At 36.9% G+C, this 22362-nt stretch overlaps 1 protein-coding gene across 2 annotated transcripts in view; it reads left to right on the top strand.

The window, feature by feature from the left end:
* The window catches only part of SEC63 (SEC63 homolog, protein translocation regulator), a 67930-nt gene that overhangs the window by 18942 nt on the left and 26626 nt on the right, over positions 1 to 22362 (top strand). For both annotated transcript variants that reach the window (XM_006075355.4, XM_025294686.3), the window contains 7 exons: positions 2793 to 2892; positions 10053 to 10167; positions 11609 to 11721; positions 17641 to 17702; positions 18543 to 18601; positions 20194 to 20244; positions 21322 to 21430. In XM_006075355.4, coding sequence (XP_006075417.1) covers positions 2793 to 2892; positions 10053 to 10167; positions 11609 to 11721; positions 17641 to 17702; positions 18543 to 18601; positions 20194 to 20244; positions 21322 to 21430 — 609 coding nt within the window. The remainder of the gene's footprint in view (positions 1 to 2792; positions 2893 to 10052; positions 10168 to 11608; positions 11722 to 17640; positions 17703 to 18542; positions 18602 to 20193; positions 20245 to 21321; positions 21431 to 22362) is intronic.

Here is a 22362-nt window from a genome sequence, read left to right as displayed (position 1 = left end):
AGCATTACTTTACTAGCATGTGAGATGAGTGCAATTGTGCGGCAGTTTGAGCATGCTTTGGCATTGCCTTTCTTTGGGATTGGAATGAAAACTGACCTTTTCCAGTCCTGTGGCCACTGCTGAGTTTTGCAAATTTGCTGGCATATTGAGTGCAGCACTTTCACAGCATCATCTTTCAGGATTTGGAATAGCTCAACTGGAATTCCATCACCTCCACTAGCTTTGTTCGTCGTGATGCTTTCTAAGGCCCACTTGACTTCACATTCCAGGATGTCTGGCTCTAGGTCAGTGATCACACCATCGTGATTATCTGGGTCATGAAGATCTTTTTTGTATAGTTTTTCTGTGTATTCTTACCACCTCTTCTTAATATCTTCTGCTTCTGTTAGGTCCATACCACTTCTGTCCTTTATCAAGCTCATCTTTGCATGAAATGTTCCCTTGGTATCTCTAATTTTATTGAAGAGATCTCTGGTCTTTCCCATTCAGTTATTTTCCTCTATTTCTTTGCATTGATCGCCGAGGAAGGCTTTCTTATCTCTCCTTGCTGTTCTTTGGAACTCTGCATTCAGATCCTTATATCTTTCCTTTTCTCCTTTGCTTTTCGCTTCTCTTCTTTTCACAGATATTGGGACCACCCAAATAATACAGAATAATTTTCCCATCTCAAATGTTTAATTTAGTTACATCTGTGAAGTCCTGTTTGCCCTGTGAGATCATACATTCACTGGATCTGGGTACTAGGATGTGGTAGACATCTTCAGGGGGAGCAGTTATTCAGCATATCACTTCCCCACTGTAAAGTCATTCTCTTCCTTTTGTAATATTTTGTGGGAAGATACTTGGATCTCTGGTTCCTGTTAGTGGAGAATGCTATTTGGAAATCAAGATCTGGGTGCTAGGTGTGTTCACTGCTACTGAGATGTCATTGTTCCTAGGCTCACTTAGTCGAGTTAGGAAAGATGTATGTATGTATGTGTATAGGTCTCCATCTGTATTTCTATATTAAAAGATATTAGTTGGTTCATACTGATGCCTTCAGTTCCAGTCTTAATACCACAGAGGTCATTTCATGTTTTCTAATCATACATGTAACTCACTTCTCTGACATGAAAAACCGACTCCAGTTGTCCTTACTGTATTAACTTACTTGATAAGTCTCCTTGCATATTACCACTCTCCCTTCTGCAACTGCTCCTCCCCCTTCCTGAATCCCTCTTCATCTTACCCGATTCTGATAACTCTTGCCACATAGCGCTTTTATGGGGATTCTTTCCTCAAAGCATGGTGGTAACAGGAGGTAGACTTCTTAGATGACAGCTTTGGAGCATTCTATTATATACAGAGTTCTTTTATTTACTTATCTGGTATCTCGTTTAAGGACTTTGGTTTTGTAGGTGTTTTTTTATTTTTCTTGCCATGCCACGTGGCCTTTGGGGATCTCAGGTCCCTGACCAGAGTTCAGACCTGCGCGCCCAACAGTGGAAGTGCAGTCTTAACTACTGGACCACTAGGGAAGTCTCATTTTTTTTTAATATTATGAAAGATGTTTTATTTGATACTAAACAGCTAATGATCTCAGTTTTGTTGGCAACATCCAAAGCATTATAGTGAGGAGCCTGTTGAACATATACCTTCCCTCCATCAGCCCTAGTCAGGGTGTTGACCTGGGCCATATCAATGTTGTAGAGCTTCTTCGTAGATGTGATACTTTGTCTTTGATATCCATAACGAACACAAGTGTGTTGCTGTCTTCTATCGTCTTCATGACCAACTCCCTGCTCAGGGGGAACTTGATGATGGCACAGTGATTAAGCCTATTGCTCTTCCAAGGGTAATGGGCTGCCTTTGGAGTATCGTGGGCCACCCAGAAGGTGGGTAATGTGATCTTCTCTCTTTCTGTGGCTGTGGATGCCTTTTAGCACTGCCTTCTTGGCCTTCCAAGCTTTCGTCTTTGGCTTTGGTGTGACATAGGCTTCTTTCTTTGCTTTTTGTATGCCGTCTTCATGAAAAGGTAGATTTTTATTTTAAAACTTAATCTAAAGCTTTTTTAAACTTGGGAGACTTATTTAAACCAAGTGATTGTGGAGCTTAGAAAAACAGTATATGGTATGTTGTCTTTGGTTTAATTCCTTTTAAAATTGAATTGCAGATTTTTCCTGGGGACTAGAATAATGCCTTTTGTTACAACTTTTAAATCTGTTTTAATTTCTTATGAATTTGTGTGACTTTTCTCATGTAACTTAATTATTTTTATGTTTGAAGAGTATCAAACATATTTCATATTTCAACTATTTTGCACTTTTTGTTACTTCTATAGCAGAAGGAGAAGGAGGAGAGAATTTTCTTAGAAACTACTATGTAATTAAATATTTTGGGTTCAAGTCAGGTTTTAAGTTTTTCAATTAAAAGTTATATCTCACATGAGAAATGATTGCCTGGTAGTTGAATAAAATTTTCCAGATAGATCACTTGTTCTAAGTGGTAGAAAATTGAGCCTATCTTGTGAATTTTTCTTAAAACGTTAAGTAGAGAGTACTTTGAGGAGGGCATGGCAACTCACTCAATATTCTTGCCTGGAGAATCCCCATGGACAGAGGAGCTTGGTGGGCTGCAGTCCATGGGGTCACAAAGAGTCGGACACAGCTGAGCAACTAAGCACAGCACAGAGAGTACTTTGATGTTCCAGTGAAGTATTAGCATGATAATGAAGGTTAATATGGTTTTAACTCTGATTTTGCCTTCACTGTGAAAATGGTTTAACTTATCCCCTTCTTTTTCTTTTTTGACAGAGCAAAATCGATTAAAGAATATCAGAAAAGTATATGGAAGATGTATGTGGTACCGTTTACGGTTATTAAAGCCCCAGCCAAATATTATTCCTACAGTAAAGTAAGTAATTGGTTTCAATTAAAAACAAAACAAAACATGAGTTGTGTTTACTCTTTGCTAGGTATCATATGAAATAGGGGTATAAAGATGAATGGGCTTCCCAGGTGGCGCTGTGGTAAGGAATCCTGCCAATGCAAGAGACACAAGGGAGCCAGGTTCAATCCTTGGTTGGAAACTGCCTGGAGTAGGAAATGGTACCTCACTCCAGTATTCTTGCCTGGGGAATCCCATGGGCAGAGAGGCCTGGTGGGCTACAGTCCGTAGGGTCGCAAAGAGGCAGACACAACTAAGCACATAATGAATAAAATCTGTGTCTGTGAAGAAATTGTAACCTTAGTAGGAGTAAGATGTGATTAGTAAATTTGAGAACAGTCTGAACTGAGTGGTTTAGAAGTTCAAAAGAGAGAGAGGGTACTTCTGACTAGAGGGAGGAGAGGAGAAAGAAGTCAAATTTTGAAGGAAGATCTTAAATATCTTGTGTCAGGATTTGAATTTTGTCTCAAAGACTATGGAGGAATCTTTAAAAGATTATCAGAAGCATGGAGGTGACATAGTCAAGTTCGCATTTCATAGTGATTGAAGTTTGTTGATGCATGCTGTGTGGCAGGTGCTGTACTAGGATTTTACATGTTACTCATTAGCTTTATATTGACTTTTAGGTAGATGTTTTTGCTTTTTCTCGAATGAGGAAACTGAGACTAAGAAGATGAGGAAACTTGACTAAGTTCTTGCAGCAAGAAGTGGTAGAGTGAGGATCTGATTACTCTTTATTTTTGCAAGGCCATCTACATAAATAGGCCATTAGCATGTTTAATCAGAGTAGATGTCTTTGATTTTTCGAGGCTTTGTTGGTTAGCACCTGGGCTTTGGATCTTCACCCTAAGTCACCAGTTTAGAGGTAACATGAAACTGAGGGGAAGTGAAAGAGCTGCCATTAGTGAAGGACTCCTGCTGCTGCTGCTAAGTCACTTAAGTCGTGTCTGACTCTGTGCGATCCCATAGACAGCAGCCCACCAGGCTCCCCCATCCCTGGGATTCTCCAGGCAAGAACACTGGAGTGGGTTGCCATTTCCTTCTCCAATGCATGAAAGTGAAAAGTGAAAGTGAAGTCGCTCAGTCATGTCCAACTCTTAGTGACCCCATGGACTGCAGCCCACCGGGCTCCTCTGTCCATGGGATTTTCCAGGCAAGAGTACTGGAGTGGGGTGCCATTGCCTTCTTTGTCTGAAGGACTTTACCCTGTGAATTATCTGCATATATCTATCTAGTAGATAGGAGGGCAAGACCTGGCAGAGGAAATTAGTAAAAGCAGAACCAGTTATTTTTAAATCTTGGTTTAAATGATGATAGTTTTCAACATATGTGTATTACTTAAGGAGACTTAAATAGTTCCTTTGTGGAGGGAGGGAAATCTTAGCTTTAATGGTGTGAAACTAAAAGGCAAAATTAGTGTTTACCAGAGTAGTTTCATGTTTGCTATGTATTCCTTGCTATTGCTTCTCTTTTTAGATTAAACTTATGAGGCAGCAAGGCAGATATATTTGGCTTTCCAGTTTCTTCTCTTTTGGGCTTTGGTCAACACATTGTGGGTATCTGAACCTCAATTTCAAGGGCAAAAAACCTAACTTTGTGATGTTTTCTTCAGTAATTAGTAAAGATATTTACTTAAATTGAACTTCAGATTATTGGATGTTCAAGTAAGAATTAAATAATACTGGTAAAAATATAAATAAGGTCAGGAGCCATCAAAACTTTTTTGCTACTTGACCCTGAAGCATTCTTTCAAAATTAAGCAGTCATTATCTATTACTTTAATTTCTGGAAGTTGCTTCCAAAATGACTTTTAAGGTATGCTTAAAGAAAAAACAAAGGACACTAATTATTGAAGCCACATGTAAGGATAATGCATGTCTTTTCAGAGAAACCAAATATGCTTTTAAAAAACTGGACCCAGAGCATGATGTAATCTGTTACGTTTCTTCCTTTGGTCTGGCTCTCAGGAAATCAGGATGGTTTTTATTGGTTGTGGTACTTTTCATCAGTTTGGGAATTCTCTCGTCAACCTCTGCTCGTCCCTTTATCCATTGGCTCAGAGGGCCAGATGCTGCACATAGAGCAGTCTAACACAGAGTGTAGTGCATTTTAGGTATTTTGTTCCCTTTCTCTTCTAACCTTGTTTGCTTTAAAAATTTTACTTTAGTGGTTTTCAGTTTCTCTTTTATCTTTGTTTTTTGAGCTTTGTAGCCTTTTGGGAAAGTTGGCAAAACAAGATGTGGAGTTACTAAGTTTGTGTGGAAATAAAATATAATTTAAAATGTTCTTTAGCATATTGAGGGTATTAGCAAACTTTGGCTTTGAGTCACAAGTTCCTATTTTAAATTATTTTCATTATTCAATAAGTAGTTACTGTGTGCTGTGTATGTGTCAGATATTATACTAGGTGCTGATATACTGTGAGTAACAAAATACTGGCGAGTAAACAAATGATGATAATAGTTTAGTAAGGGTTGTAAAGGAGGATTGGGGTGCCATGAAAGAACAGAGGGAGGGCTCTTAACTGGCTTGAGACAGTGAAGGCATTCTTGAGTAAGTGAGAGGTCCTAGTTGAGAGCTGAGACATGGGTAAGAGTTAGTGGTAACAGCCAAGAGCTGCCATGAGTTGTTTGTTTATCACCTGTGAAGCGCTTTTTAGATGCTTTACATAACTTTGTTGTTGTTCCTAAGTCAGGTCCGGCTGTTTGCAATCCCACCGACTGCAGCACGCCAGCACACCAGGCTTCCCTGTCCTTCACTATCTCCTGGAGTTTGCTCAAACGCATGTCCATTGAGTCAGTGATGCCATCCAACCATCTCATTCTCTGTTGCCCTCTTCTCCTCCTGCCCTCAATCTTTCCCAGCAACAGGGTCTTTCCCAGTGAATCGGCTCTTTGCATCAAGTAGCCAAAGTATTGACTTCAGCTTCAGCAGCAGTCCTTCCAATTCAGGGTTGATTTCCTTTAGGATTGACTGGTTTGATCTCCTTGCTGTCCAAAGGACGCTCAAGAGTCTTCTCCAGCACCACAATTTGAAAACCTCAGTTCTTCAGCACTCAGCCTTCTTTATCGTCCAACTTTCATATCCATACATGACTACTGGAAAAACCATAGCTTTCCTTCCAAGAAGCAAGCGTCTTTTAATTTCATGGCTGCAGTTGCTGTCTGCAGTGATTTTGGAGCCCAGGAAAATAAAATATGCCACTGCTTCCACTTTTTTCCCCCTCTATTTGTCATAAAATAATGGAACCAGATGCCATGAGTTAGTTGTTTGAATGTTGAATTTTAAGCCAGCGTTTTCACCTCTCCTCTTTCACCTTCATCAAGAGGCTCTTTAATTCCTCTTCGCTTTTTGCCATTAGAGTGATATCATCTGCATATCTGAGGTTTTTGATATTTCTCCTGGCTATCTTGATTCCAACTTGTGCTTCATCCAGTCTGGCATTTCACATGATGTACTCTGGTGGCTCATATGGTAAAGCATCTGCCCGCAATGTAGGACCCTGGTTTGATCCCTGGGACGGGAAGATCCCCTGGAGAAGGAAATGGCAACCCACTCCAGTACTCTTGCCTAGAAAATTCCATGGATGGAGGAGCCTGGTGGTCTACAGTCTGTGGAGTTGCAAAGAGTCAGACATGACTGAGTAACTTCACTTTACTTAACTCACTTGACTCTGCATTTAAGTTAAATAAGGAGGGTGACAATATACAGACTTGACATACTCCAATTTTGAACCAGTCTGTTGTTTCATGTTTGGTTCTGTTGCTTCTTGGCCTGTATCTAGGTTTCTCAGGAGGCTAGTAAGGTGGTCTAGTAATTCCCATCTCTTTAAGAAATTTCCAGTTTGTTGTGATCCAGACAGTCAAAGGCTTTTAGCTTAGTCAATGAAGCGTAAGCAGAAGTTTTTCTGGAATTCCCTTGCTTTCTCTGTGATCCAACAAAAGTTGGCAGTTTGATCTCTGGTTTCTCTGCCTTTTCTAAATCCAGCTTATACATCTGGAAGTTCTTGGTTCACATACTATTGAAGCCTAGCTTGAAGGATTTTGAGCATTACCTTGCTAGCATGTGAACGGAGCACAGTTGTGTGATAGTTTGAACATTCTTTGGCATTGTCGTTCTTTGGGATTGAAATGAAAATTGACCTTTTCCAGTCCTGTGGCCTTTGTTGAGTTTTCCAAATTTACTGACATATTGAGTGCAGCACTTTCACAGCATCATCTTTCAGGATTTGGAATAGCTCAACTGGAATTCCATCACCTCCACTAGCTTTGTTTGTAGTAATGCTTCCTAAGGCCCACTTGACTTTACATTCCAGGATGTCTGGCTCTAGGTGAGTGACCACACCATCATGGTTATCCAGGTCATTAAGACCTTTTTTGTACAGTTCTGTATTCTTGCCACCTCTTCTGCTTCTGTTAGGTCCTTGCTGTTTCTTTGTTTTATTGTGCCCATCTTTGCATGAAATGTTCCTTTGATATCTCCAATTTTCTTGAAGAGATTTTTAGTCTTTCCCATTCTATTGTTTTCCTCTATTTTTTGCATTGTTCACTTAAGAAGGCTTTCTTATCTCTTCTTGCTATTCTCTGGAACTCTGCATTCAATTGGGTGTATCTTTCCTTTTCTTCTTTACATACCTGCTGCTGCTGCTGCTGCTAAGTTGCTTCAGTCATGTCTGACTCTGTGCGACCCCAGAGATGGCAGCCCACCAGGCTCCCCCGTCCCTGGGATTCTCCAGGCAAGAACACTAGAGTGGCTTGCCATTTCCTTCTCCAATGCATGAAAGTGAAAAGTGAAAGTGAAGTCGCTCAGTTGTGTCCGACTCTAGCTACCCCATGGACTGCAGCCTACCAGGCTCCTCTGTCCATGGGATTTTCCAGGCAAAAGTACTGGAGTGGGGTGCTAATCTTATTTAATTCTCGGACCCACTCTAGAAATTGGAAACTGAGCTAAACAACTTGCCAAGATCTCTTAGGTAATAAGGGGTAAAACTGGGATTTGACTTAAGGTAGTTTTGTTCCAGAGCCTATCACTAGATAGGCAGGTAAAACTGGAAGTATTCTAGGTATTCTTTGTCTTTGGGCATGTGGAAAGCAGCTTCCAGTATTATGCCCTTTAATAAGGTTTAGAACATGGATTTGACCAGGTAGAACAAAATTTGCGTCTGAGTGCCATTTGTGTTTGTTACTCTGAGATTAGTTAGAACTGAGTATAAAATCCTGTCCACATGCTCAAGGAGTTTGCAATGAGCCAGAGGGTCATGGTTTATGTTTCTTTGTGACTGTAATCATGGTCTTCCTGTTGATTATCTTGACAGCGGTTATGGATTGGGTGGATAATTTGAGTTGAGTCTTGAAGGATAAATACAGTTTGGATATGCAGAAATGAAGAATGGGAATTCTAGGTAGAAAGACCCAGGAGAGCAAAAGCATGATGGTGGAAAAACTTAGGGAACTTTGGGAGGTGGCAAGGAACTTTGGGAGGTGGCAATTTATTTTGTTTGAAAAACTAGGATGATAAAAGTAAAGAGGTAGGTAGGAATTGGGCCTGAGAAACTCAGTCCAGATAAACATGTTTTAAGCTATGTTTCTATCAAGAGAGCTTAAATGCATGAAATGTTTTCTTTTTGTGTTTGAAAACAGATCACTTCGGTTTGTTTGATTAGGATTCCTATGATTCATTTATGTCTTTGTTCCTATCTAATATAACAGATTGTGATACAAAACATATAAAAAATAAAAATTATTCCATTTCATCACTTAAAGATAAACACCATTAAGATGATTTACCGTCTATATTTTTATTTATAATAAACTTTATTTACAAAAAATAGGATTACATTGTACATACAGCTTTGAAATCTGTTTTTCTATTTTAACACTGCAAAGTAGAGAATCTTCCACAGCAAGTATTTTTAGTGTCTAGATAGCATTTATCTATAGATACACTGTTACTGATCTGTTCAGTACTCTACTGATGGACATTTATATGTGTTTTCAGGTATTAATTATATCTGTTACCACCCTTATACTTTATAAACTTAGTTTTAGTTTATTTGCTTCTTAATTTCTTGAAGTGGAGTAGATTGATAGTTTAAAAGGTATATAGTTCTTTAGGACTTTTGATAACCTTATTGCCAGATATTCCGTCAGAGTGTACATTGTATGAGAGTTCTTTTTTCCTTAGCTTCTCCAACACTGGTAATATCAATTTTTAAAATGTTTTTATTAAATAGAACATACTGAAGTAGAAAGAAATGATTTTCCCCCAAAACTATATATTCTTTTATGTCTTTTTTTTTAACCTGTAGTGCACATCTTTCTATCATGCTCAGTTGCATCTGACTCTTTGTGACCCTTTTGACTGTAGCCCGGCAGGCTCTTCTGTCCATGGGGTTTTTCAGGCAAGAATACTGGAGTTGCTTGCCATTTCCTCCTCCAGGGGATCTTCCCAACCCAGGGATGGAACCTGAGTCTCCAGTGTCTCCTGAATTGCAGGCGAATTCTTTACACATTGAACCATCTGGGAAACCCACATGTCTTTCTGTATTTGTTAGCTAAAAATGTTCCATTTTGTGTCTTTATCTTGGTTTATTTAATTAGTCTCCTATGAATGATTTAATTAGTTCCCAATAAATGGACATTAAGTTTGTTTCCAAATTTTTACTGTTATCGTAAACAAGACTACTTAAGGCCACTTACCTTTGCATAATTGACCAATTATTTTTTGTAGTTTACCTTACTAAAAGTGTAATTGCGAGGTCAAGAGCAATTCTTTTTACATTAAATGGTTAACTGAATAGTAAGTATAATATATTTGATCTAACTTAATGCATCCAGTAAATGAGAGTTGAATTAACTTCTTACTTAAAATTCTGCAAATAGGAACTGAGAGAATATTACATGCCAGGCACTGCTAGATTCTAGAGAATTCAAAGGGGCATAAAGACACTGTCATTATTGTATCTTACAAGCCAATGATTACAGAATTTAAGTCAATAGCACTAATTTAAGTCAGTGAGACTACTTTAGATTATTCTATGCCTTGGTCTTGCCAAAATGTCTTTAGAATCTAAAGGAAACCCAAAGAGTTGTATTTACTTATATTTCACTTATCTTTTTTCTCAACAGGAAAATAGTTCTTCTTGCAGGATGGGCGTTGTTCTTATTCCTTGCATACAAAGTTTCCAAAACAGACCGAGAATATCAAGAATACAATCCTTATGAAGTATTAAATTTAGATCCCGTAAGTAGTATTTTTATATAATGTACATTAGTTTAATGATCCCTTGAAAATACTGTAGGCCCACAGCCTAAAAGAAAGTGAGTTGTGCCTAAAGAAATCAGACTCTGATCAGTTAAAAAGATACCTAATCTGTTTTTATTCTAATGCATATATGTATATATGTTTTTGAAGCTACAGAGGTCAATTACCATCCTATTAAGAGTTGGTTTGTAATTGCTAAAATGTAAAAAATATTTGGAGATGAGAAGTTAGTATATTTTTAAAAGACGTTTCTAAGATTGATTTAATGCAAAATTAGAACCAGGAGGTTTATTTATGTTAGTTGGATAGGACCCTGTTTTAGTTGACACTAAGGCAGAATGTTAAGTCTTTATGTCTTGTAAAGAACTGGTAGCTTTGTCATAGAAATTCAGATTAACCTGGAATGTATCTGTTAGGTGACCTTCTTCTTCTTTTTTTTTTTTAGCATTTTTTAAAAATTAATTTTTATTGGAGTATAGTCACTTTACAGTGTTGTGTGTTAGGTGACTTTCTTAATTGAACTTGATTGATGGATCTAAGTAGAAAATTAGTCTTTTAAATTTATCTGTGGCAAGTTAGAACTGAATGTATGGTAGAGATCATCTAGCGTTTTCTTCTGATGGAGGAAATGAGGCCTGGAAAATCTGTGTTTTGTCTGGTGTCCCATAACTTCCTAGTAAACAAGCTGAACCTAGTGCTCTTTCCATTTCTCCCCCATACTGCTCTCTTTTATTTCTTGTCTCTGCTCAGTAGATGGCTTAATCCAGAGATTCACATAATGCAAAGTAAGGAGTGTATTTATCTTCTGGTTTTCTGCTTTGTAGAAAAGTTTGCATACCATCTGAATTTTCTTACTGTGATGATTATGGTCATCAAGAGAGCTATTTTAAGTTTTAAAGGTTTGGGGACAATTTAATGCCATAAAAAAAAATCAATGTGAAAAATTGATGAATAGAAATTGAATCTAATTAGGAAACAACTAAGGTAAACTTACTAAGTTACTTAATATTAAAATGTTGTCAAACAGATGAAACCAGATAGTCTTCAGATTATTTCTTAGAAAAGAGGTTAACCTTTGATTTGAGGTTTTTTTTCAGCCAGACTTAATTAACTTGATCATTCTTTGATATTTAAAATTCTGTGTCATTTTATTTTATTTAAATGGCATTCATATATTATCAATCTCAAATCATCTATATGCATGGCATATAGTTAGATGCTCAGTAAAATAAAATATATTGGATAGCATAAATATTTTTACTTAAAAATATGTGAGTGAAATTTATAGGACAAGATATATAGGAGGAAAACTTCATTTTCTGAAAATATTGAGTAGTTCAATATTTTAAGTTCAGAATGGGATGGATTATGTTTTACAGTAGTCTGCTTATTTTTACTAAAAGAAAGCCTTTTCTTTTAGGGGGCAACTGTAGCAGAGATTAAGAAACAGTATCGTTTGCTGTCTCTTAAATATCATCCAGATAAAGGAGGTGATGAAGTTATGTTCATGAGAATAGCAAAAGCTTATGCAGCGTAAGTATTTTAGGACTTGTTATACATTTTTAAGTTTTCTATTGGAATAAAATAGTAATCAGTAAAATAATTGTCATATACTTTTTTCAAGTGTTGACCTCATATGTTGAGTCTTCTATGGAACTTCCTGATAACCCTGCAGGGGTAATTTAGCTAAACCTTAATTTTAAGTAGCTCACGGTAGTGCTTTTGCCATGTGAGTTGATTAAGTAGTAAGTGATATGTTAATTGAGCTATTTTCAAAGCATACTGATTAGAAGAGGATATACTAACACTTTGCTTTCATTTCTAGGCTTTTTATTAGGCTAGATCTAGTTCTTTTAAATGAGACAAGCATACAAGCATTATAGCTTGTTTTATTTAAACTATTTAAAAATGAGTTTAATTTTTGGAAAACAGGATAGAGGATATAAAATTTAGTTATTTCTGGGGTGTTAATATTGCAGGAGATAAAAAGGTAGCTGGATTCTTCACGAATTATGATAGGTATATCCCACACAACCCTTACGTTGAATTAAAGAGTAAAATACAGACAAGATGTTATCTGTTTTTGAGGAAAACTCAGTAATGTACAATTTTGTAAGCTAACTTAAAAAATATAAGTAATAGAATATGCAGATATAATAGCAGGCTGTGAAAGTGGAATATGAATGACAAAAGTTTGGGAAATACTGTCTTATGCATTTTTGTGCCTAATAGAAGTATATTGACCGTGTCTCCTTTCTCCCTACAGCCTCCTCCCCCACCCCCTCCATTGGGTGTTTTCTGTGTGAATATGCTTCTGTAATAAAGCAGTACTTGCAGGAGCTTCTGAAGTGTGCTCTACATTTTCTTTTCTGTACAGCAGATGTTCTCCAGATTGCTCTTTCAGTTGGTGTGTTCTTTCCCCCTTTTTTCAGTGTCTCCTTCATGCATTTACCCTTGGTGCACAAGTATCACAATACAATGCCTTAGTTGCTGTCTTCAGGTAATTGAAGAACTGGAGATTTCCAGAGGTCAGATAGCCAAGATTAATTAGCGTTTTTAATTTTAGTGTTTTTGGTACAGTTATTTTCCCCCCCTTAGTTTTCAGGTATTGTAACATTTTCAAGGTCATGATTTTGTTCTCAGGTTACTGGAAATCTGGCTTTATTATGTATGGTCACTATTCTAAAAAGTACTGAAGAATAATATATGGCTTTTGGTTTTAACTCAGTTGCATGATCATGATGTAGAGTGTTTTGTATGTAAAGGGTCTAAAATAGTTGATGGTCTGTCAGGCAGATGAAGAAGTGAAATGATTACAGGACCCAGAACTCTTGAGTTATTGTAACTTGTACAAGTATAACTAGATTAGTTAAAAGGGTACATTTTACTGAATATGTATGTAATAGGTTTGAGTCATTGAATTGAAGCTGCTGTCCTAAGATACGTATTTCAAGCAACTTGTGGAATGCAGTTATAGACTTTGATCTACAAAGTTTTTCAGAATTTGCCTTGGTTATTTAAGCTACTTTCTCTTCCCTTATTTGCTCATTATAATAAATAAGTGGGTTATTCCTATTTCTTCGGGCCAGATTGTTACTTGAAGGAGGTATGGTTATTTTTGAAGAGTTAGGCCAACTTATGAATTCTCTGATTCATTTTTCTGGATACAGTTGGGATTTTGCTTTTGGGTGTAGAACCTGTGTTTAAACTATTTTTTAATACATGGGCAGCAAGAATTAACATCCTTAAAACTTTTAATTTTTATAGCCTATGTTTGCATGTATTCTTACGTATGAATACATAACTTAGCTGTGTATAGCCAACTCAGGCCACTCATATATAATTTTGTGAAGGCATTCTCTGGATTAGGATTTAAAATCTGAGGTCCCTGAAACAGTATACAGAATTTATGTGTATTTGTAAATGTGCATTTTTTTCCAGGACAAGAGGGGCATAGATTTCACTAGATTTAGATTCCTAATAGGGTTTATGGTATAACCTCCCACCCTCAAAGTCAAGGAATATAATCATGTTTAGGAAACTTGACTCTCCTTGAATTAAAAAAAAAATTACATTAGTACCAGTGGTGTTGTGTGAGCTTATTATATATAAATTATACTGAAATCACTCAGCTTCTAAGTTCTTTAAGTCTTAGAAATGGTATTATACTGAAGCACTAACAAGAAGCAAAAAATCAGTTGCTTTCTTAAACTGACTTTTAAAAAAAATTGATAATTCCTTTGACTGGACAGACTGGTTATACAACAGTTGTACACAGATTGGTTTAATGAATGAATGAATGAAATTTTAATCAGATATGTGTGCAGGTTGAAAAATCAAATGCTTCTTTGATGTAAGCTGTGCTTTATTTTGCTAATCTGAGGGCATTGAATAGAGAACAGAACAGTTTATGTTCCTGCCATCATTAGAAAGGCAGAAAGGAACGAGATAATTATTTTGGGAAAAAGAATCTGATTAGGAGACAGAAAATTTAAAGAAACAATAGCTAAAGCTCTTGATTTAGTGGACAATTATACAGGGAAACCAAGGCAAACGTTTTTGAGAAATATCCCTTCCTTAGCGGAAAAGAATCTTAGCACCACTCCTTATTAACTTGCAGTCTAATAATGCCTTTCCTTGGCTCTTGTATTTTACTGTGGCCTTAGGTTAAATAGTGTAAGTGAAGTTACAGTTGAATAAGGACAAAAGATGTCAAGGTGCTTGTTTTCATAAGTGACCAAATTGATAAGTGTAAAAATATTTTCAAATCACTGAAAAATTTTGCAATTTTATTAAGGTATTTCTGCATTCTTTGTCTCAACTTGGAGATTTATTAAATAGAAAATACATTGTATCTTAGGTACATATGCTCTGGGAAATAAATTTATGGCTAAAATTCAGTTCAGCTCAGTCATGTCCGACTCCCTGCGACCCATGGACTGCAGCATGTCAGGCTTCCCTGTCCATTACCAACTCCCAGAACCTACTCAAACTCATGTCCATCGCATCAATGATGCCATCCAACCATCTTATCCTCTGTCGTCCTTTTCTCCTCCTGCCTGCAATCTTTCCCAGCATCAGGGTCTTTTCCACTGAGTTGGTTCTTCATATCAGGTGGCCAAAGTATTGGAGTTTCAGCTTCAGGCCTTCCAATGAATAGTCAGGACTGATTTCCTTTAGGATTGACTGGCTGGATCTCCTTGCAGTCCAAGGGACTCTGAAGAGTCTTACTAACACCATAGTTTAAAAGCATCAATTCTTCGGTGCTCAGCTTTCTTTATAGTCCAACTCTCACATCCATACATGACTACTGGAAAAACCATAGCTTTGACTAGACAGACCTTCATCGGTAAAGTAATATCACTGCTTTTTAATATGCTGTCTAGGTTTGGCATAGCTTTTCTTCCAAGGAGCAAGTGTCTTTTAATTTCATGGCTGCAGTCACCATCTGCAGTGATTTTGGAGCCCCCCAAAATAAAGTCTTCATTGTTTCCATTTTTGCCCATCTATTTGCCATGGAGTGATGGGACCAGATGCCATGATCTTAGTTTTCTGAATGTTGAGTTTTAAGCCAACTTTTTGACTCTCCTCTTTCACTTTCATCAAGAGGCTCTTTAATTCTTCTTTGGTTTCTCCCATAAGGGTGGTGTCATCTGCATGTCTAAGGTTATTGATATTTCTCCCAGCAATCTTGATTCCAACTTGTGCTTCATCCAGCCCAGCGTTTCTCATGATGTACTTACTCTGCATAGAAGTTTATGAATAAGCAGGGTAACAATATACAGCCTTGACATACTCCTTTCCCAATTTGGAACCAGTCTGTTGTTCCATGTCTGGTTCTAACTGTTGCTTCTTGTCCTGCATACGATTTCTCAGGAGACAGATCAGGTGGCCTGGTATTCCCATCTCTAAGAATTTTCCACAGTTTATTGTGATCCACACAGTCAGAGGCTTTGGTGTAGTCAATAAAGCAAAAGTAGATGTTTTTCTGGAACTCGATGATCCAGAATGTTGGCAGTTTTGTCTCTGGTTCCTCTGCCGTTTCTAAATCCAGCTTGAACATCTAGGAAGTTCATGGTTCACATGCTGTTGAAGCCTGGCTTGGAGAATTTTGAACATTACTTTGCTAGCATGTGAGATGAGTGCGATTGTGCAGTGGTTTGAACATTCTTTGGCATTGCCTTTCTTTGGGATTGAAATGAAAACTGACCTTTTCCAGTCCTGTGGCCACTGCTGAGTTTTCCAAATTTGCTGGCGTATTGAGTGTAGCACTTTAACAGAATCATCTTTCAGGATTTGAAATAGCTCAACTGGAATTCCATCACCTCCACTAGCTTTGTTCATAGTGATGCTTCCTAAGGCCCACTTGACCTTGCATTCCAGGATGTCTGACTCTAGGTCAGTGATCACACCAACGTGGTTATCTGGGTCCTGAAGCTCTTTTCTGTATAGTTCTGTGTACTCTTGCCACCTCTTCTTAATATCTTCTGCTTCTGTTAGGTCCATACCATTTCTGTCCTTTATCGAGCCCATCTTTGCATGAAATGTTCCCTTGATATCTCTAATTTTCTTGAAGAGATCTCTAGTTTTTCCTATTCTGTTGTTTTCCTCTATTTCTTTGCATTGATCACTGAGCAAGGCTTTCTTATCTCTCCTTACTATTCTTTGGAATTCTGTATTCAAATGGGTATATCTTTCTTTTTCTCCTTTGCCTTTAGCTTCTCTTCGTTTTTCAGCTATTTGTAAGGCCTCCTCAGGCCTTACATGCAAAAATGCTTTTTTGCATTTCTTTTTCTTGGGAATGGTCTTGATCACTGCCTCCTGGACAATGTCATGATCCTCTGTCAATAGTTCTTCAGGCACTCTGTCTATCAGACCTAATCCCTTGAGTCTATTTGTCACTTCCACTGTATAATTGTAAGGGATTTGATTTAGGTTATACCTGAATGGTCTAGTGGTTTTCCCTACATTCTTCAATTTAAGTCTGAATTTTGCAATGAGGAATTCATGATCTGAGTGACAGTCAGCTTCCGGTCTGTTTTTGCTGACTGTATAGGGCTTCTCCATCTTTGGCTAAAATTAGGTTTGAACATAAACATAATCTTTTGCCAGTAGGTCTGCAAGAATGTCTTCCTTATTATGTTATTGGTCATTTTTGTATGTTTTTGACTGCCTTGTCTCCTTAACAACATTGTAAAGTTTCTGAAGGAAAGAGTTCTTTTAATGTTTTTATTTTCTTTAAAAACCGTCTATGCCAGGACCTGGAATAAAGCTACTCTTACCCCGTGCCTTGAGCCATTGCCCAGGTCATATATGTTTACGTATTTAAAAAAAAAATCACTGTCCCTCATATTGCCTGAGTTGGGAAGCTGTTGCTTTAGCAAGTATTTGCCTAGTCTTCCTGGAAGTTGGCTTAGGAGAAAACTGTGATCTCAGCACAGTACAAATGACCTTTACCACAGCAGTGGAATTTTATAGGTGTTTTTTTTTCTTTGAGAATGTGGTGCAAGTTTTGGAGGGATTATTATTAATCGTGTATTGTTTATATTTAAAATATAGGTATATGTCATTATTAAAAGCATGCCCATTGAAAAAAATTTGGGAAATAAGTGAATGTATAAGATTGAAAAAAGTCACGTCTAATTCCCCCTGCCTCTTTAGAAAATGTAATAGCCTTTAAAGTTTGATCTTCTGTCTTGAACTGGCTAAACTTGAGAACTCTTGGGCCAACTAAGAATTTGTATCCGGGTTCATTAATTAGCATTTTTTGTTAATGCTGAATTCCTTCCTTACCTGTCCCTATTTTTTTTCAGATTTCAGGGGGTTTTTCTTGATTCTCTGAAATTATTTCTTTTAAGAAATGAGTTGGTTGGTTAATGGAGTTTGTGTAGTTGAGTACTTATTTTTCAGATGTGGTTTTCTAATTTTGCACCTTTGTTCTTTTTATGCTAGTTTAACTGATGAAGAATCCCGGAAAAATTGGGAAGAATTTGGAAATCCAGATGGGCCTCAAGGTGTGGTAAATGATGATTAAAAAAATACTGGGGTTAAGGTATTGCGTATATTATGAAAATGTTAGATTTAAAAGAACGTTTTGATTTTCTTAGTTTGTGAATAGAAAAATTACAACCCCACAGAGTTAAATGGATACGTAAATTGAGCTTCCTTTGCTTAATTTTTCTAGAGATTAGTTGGAAAGATAGATCTTTGATTTGATGAGAAGAGTAGTCAGTTTTGTTATTCATCATTTCCAGTTCAGTTCAGTCGCTCAGTCGTGTCCGACTCTGCGACCCCATGAATTGCAGCATGCCAGGCCTCCCTGTCCATCACCAACTCCCAGAGTTCACTCAGACTCATGTCCATCAAGTCGGTGATGCCATCCAGCCATCTCATCCTCTGTCGTCCCCTTCTCCTCCTGCCCCCAATGCCTCCCAGCATCAGAGTCTTTTCCAATGAGTCAACTCTTCGCATGAAGTGGCCAAAGTACTGGAGTTTCAGCTTTAGCATCATTCATTTCCAGTTAGTGGTCGATAAAAACAGGATGAAAACTCTGTTTTTTCTTTACTGACTAAACATTTTCCCATATATTCATAGTGTTTACATAAACTCAGGACATGTAAATGGATTTAAGTGTTCTGAGAAGAAGGAATTCATGCACTTTGATTTTTTTTTTTTCTTTTGGGAAAATTTGAAGTTTCAGATAATAAACCATATCACATCAACTTTTGTGTATGAGACACACATAGTAAGATAATCTTAAAGTTTTTTGGAAGTGACAGGGGAGGTAGAATTTAGGGATATAAATAAATGAAGCTGGAAGTTCAGACTCTTCAAAAATACTCTTCCTGTTTTAGCCACAAGCTTTGGAATTGCCCTCCCAGCTTGGATCGTTGACCAGAAAAATTCAATATTGGTGAGTACACTTAATAAGACACATGATAATGTGTTAGATATATCTTGGTAATATAAAGATAACATTACAAAGAAAATTCCAGTATAGTGTTTCTAATTTAACTGTGTATTATGGAAACTTCTTATGTAATGGAGAAAAGAATTGGTTCTTATTATTACATTGAGGTTTGGGGGACTGTACTCTAGTGTAGTTTTAGAACCTTCAAATTGTGATTTGTTTTGGAGGTAGTTTCAGATTGGGTCCTACCCTTGGTTTAGGGCACTACTGTTTCTTATGGTGTTGACATTTATCCCTAAGTAGTACTCAAAATTTAAATTACCCTGTATTCTGCATTTATCCAAGCTAAATTAATTTTAATGTGTCCTAACATAATAGTATGTATTCTATATGGTACTTTAAGGGGCAGCAGGATGATCAGACTTCAATCAGAGATGAGAGGCTGCAGCTCTTAAAACGTCAGAGATTATCTTAACCTGTTGTTTAGGAATTCACTACTTCTCCTTTCTTGAAAATAATTATCTAGGGGCTGTCTTTAAAGCAGTAAAAACCAGTCTGTCATTTGTAACATTTGTTACAATCCTTACAGTCTGTCATTTGTTTTGAAAATGGCTAGTGTCATTTTATGGCTATTTACTTACATGTTTTCTTCCAGGGTATATAGTTGTTGTATATAAGCATGTTGAGGGAATACTAGTGAAGAGAAAGATTGTTAGCTACCAGATTTGGGATTGAGTAGTAGGACAAAAATCATACCAATGGAAATTACCTGCAAACAGCATTATATGTTCTGTTTGATATTGAGGCAAAGAAACCAGGTTCTGTCATTTATTTCTGAGGCACTAACTATTAAACAACAGGGGCTTGAACTGTGTAAAGTGAAAGTGAAAGTCGCTCAGTCGTATCCGACTCTTTGCGACCCCATAGACTACACATCCATGGAATTCTCTGGGCCAGAATACTGGAGTGGGTAGCCTTTCCCTTCTCCAGGGGATCTTCCCAACCCAGGGATCGAACCCAGGTCTCCTGCATTGCAGGCTGATTCTTTACCACTGAGCCACCAGAACTGTGTAGGTCCACTTATATATGATTTTTTTCCCCCAATAAATATGGACTACAGTACTCCACAATCCATGGTTGAATCCATGGATGCAGAGCCACAATATGGAAGGCCAGCTCTAAAGTTATATGTGGATTTTCCACTGCAAGGAGGTTGGTCCCCCAGCCCCTACATTACTCAAGGTCAACTGAAGTTGGCTCTCCCTATCAGCATGTTTCACATCCCTGGATACTCTTTTACCACCAATTTATATAAAGGACTTGAGCATCCCTGAATTTTGGTATCCTTGGGGGTTTGGAAACCAGTTCCCCTCAGATACCGAGGGATGACTGTATATGCTGCAGATTCCCTATCTGCAAAAAGAAAATAATAATGGTACCTTCCTCATAGAGTTTGAAAGTAAGGATTAAATGAAATACATAAGATGTGCTTTTAATAGTGCCTCTATGTAAGCCTCAAAATAAGTGTTCATGGATGTTGTAATTTACCTCATGAAGGAATGAATGGTCTTCTTTTTCCTCCTTTTCAATTCAAGGTTTTACTTGTATATGGCTTGGCATTCATGGTTATCCTTCCAGTTGTTGTGGTAAGTTCCAGCTCTTTTTATTAACATTTTTTAGGGAAGAGAGTGGATGGCATGATTTGGGGTCTCCTTATAAGATCATAATTTGTGTTAGAATATAATCCATAATCCATTAATCCTTGAGTTTTAAGAATTTCATATTCAACTATCCTTTAAGGTCTTCTAAAAGTGACATCACTTGAGTATGTTAAAATGTGTCTCCTCATGATTCAAAAGTTACACACAAATGAGATAATACAGATATATTTAGAATTTAAAATGAAAGTCTTCTGTCACCACGTCCCCCAATTCCATTTCTCTGTTGGAGATAATCGCTGCTAAGTTTGTTGATTTCCTTTTCAGATCTTTTTCTATGCATTTAATGTATATACATGTTTTTTAAAATGTGGTCTTATTATATATATTGTCCTGTGACTTTTTTGCTTCATACAGGAATACAACATGTAGAACAAGCTCATTTTTAAAAACGGCTGCATCAGTTCAGTCGGTTCAGTCACTCAGTCGTGTCTGACTCTTTACGACCCCAAATATAGAGATACCATAATGTTTATGATTTTATTGTTTATTACCTTCATGACTGGTGGTGTTCTTACTGATCTTAGGGTTCCTATGATCCTGTAGTGAGGCTTACAATTAACCTGTCTTGCTTTCTTCATAGGATTGTTGTGTTAGAATCCAATTGTATGGAATAATGTGAATGAAAGTAGTATATCAACTGTAAAATTGCTCTTACACTTATTTGTCAGACATTTATTGAAGACATGCCATGTGTCAGAAGCCAACTTGTTGCTTATAGCAGTGGGTTGTTTCATTCCTGTTTTGTCTATAAACAATTTCTAGTTGAAACTTAAATCTTTAAATCATATATATGTAATGAGATAGGCTGGTATTTAGGCATCATGCAGCATAAATACTTGCCAGATAAATCATTTGAAATTTATAGCAGAGGTATTTGTTCTAAAGAGCAGATATTTTTATTGGTTTATGAACATTTAGAAAATTTGACCATAAACATTCTGCATCAAAGTTAACATTTATTGTGGTTTTCATGTTTTTTCCTTGTTTAATTTTGTGTCTTAGGGCTCTTGGTGGTATCGCTCAATACGCTATAGCGGAGACCAGATTCTAATACGCACAACGCAGATTTATACCTACTTTGTTTATAAAACTCGAAATATGGATATGAAACGTAAGTAAATTTAAGTAACTGTGATAGTAAATTATTTTGAGTCATTTATATGGAATTGGTATATGTATTCAATTGGAGAAATTCCATTTTATAGTTTTAGGGATATTCAGTTCATTATAGCTAAAGCTGGAGGAAGATGCTAATACCTTTTGTCATATTTCTTGATCTGTAGTTCTGTTATTCTCATTCACTCAGCTGTATGTATATGTATATATTTTCCCTTCAGAGATTTTATGGTAAAGCTCTTTGTGGACTAATTTTGTAGTAATTCCAGCTAACATTTCTTGAGTATTTGTTGTTGCCAAGTATTGTGAGGCACTATCATGTATTAACTCATCTAATCTTTGTATGCTCCCATAAATAAGTGCTGTTTTTAAGCACATTTTATAGATGAAGAAACTGAGCTCAAGGATACATAGTGAGTGACAGCTGGGATAGAACTCAAGCAGTGTGGCTCCCAAGCCAGTACATTATACCATGCTAATGGTGTAAAATAAGTAGAGGTCCTGGGAGTGTTTAAAGAAATTTGCCAAAATATTTCATTCCCAGAGGCTTATTTCAGAATTTATTATGATATAAAAAGTAACATCCTAAATACTTTCTTTGAGCTAACATTGTAAATTTTATCCCTGGAATACTTTATATTACCTTACAGAATCACTGCTCTGTTGAAATCTTACACATTAAAAAAAAAAAAGGACATAAGTTTAAAATTGTGCTTCATGGGTGGATGCATTTTTGTTCCAAAACCTGAGTGGACTTTGTCATATTTTGTGTTTGCCAATTTTATTAGCTCTTGGTAATGAGAAAGAGATTTATCATATAATCCCAGGATTATATGACTGTGTGAGTTGATTTTGTATTTCTGAAGAATGAGCAGGTCTTTTATTTCTGAGGAATGAGTGAATGTTACTCTCCCTTGTGCACATGTA

Source organism: Bubalus bubalis, chromosome 10, assembly GCF_019923935.1.
Source record: "Bubalus bubalis isolate 160015118507 breed Murrah chromosome 10, NDDB_SH_1, whole genome shotgun sequence".
Taxonomy (NCBI): domain Eukaryota; kingdom Metazoa; phylum Chordata; class Mammalia; order Artiodactyla; family Bovidae; genus Bubalus; species Bubalus bubalis.
This window is presented reverse-complemented; position numbering and strand designations above follow the sequence as displayed.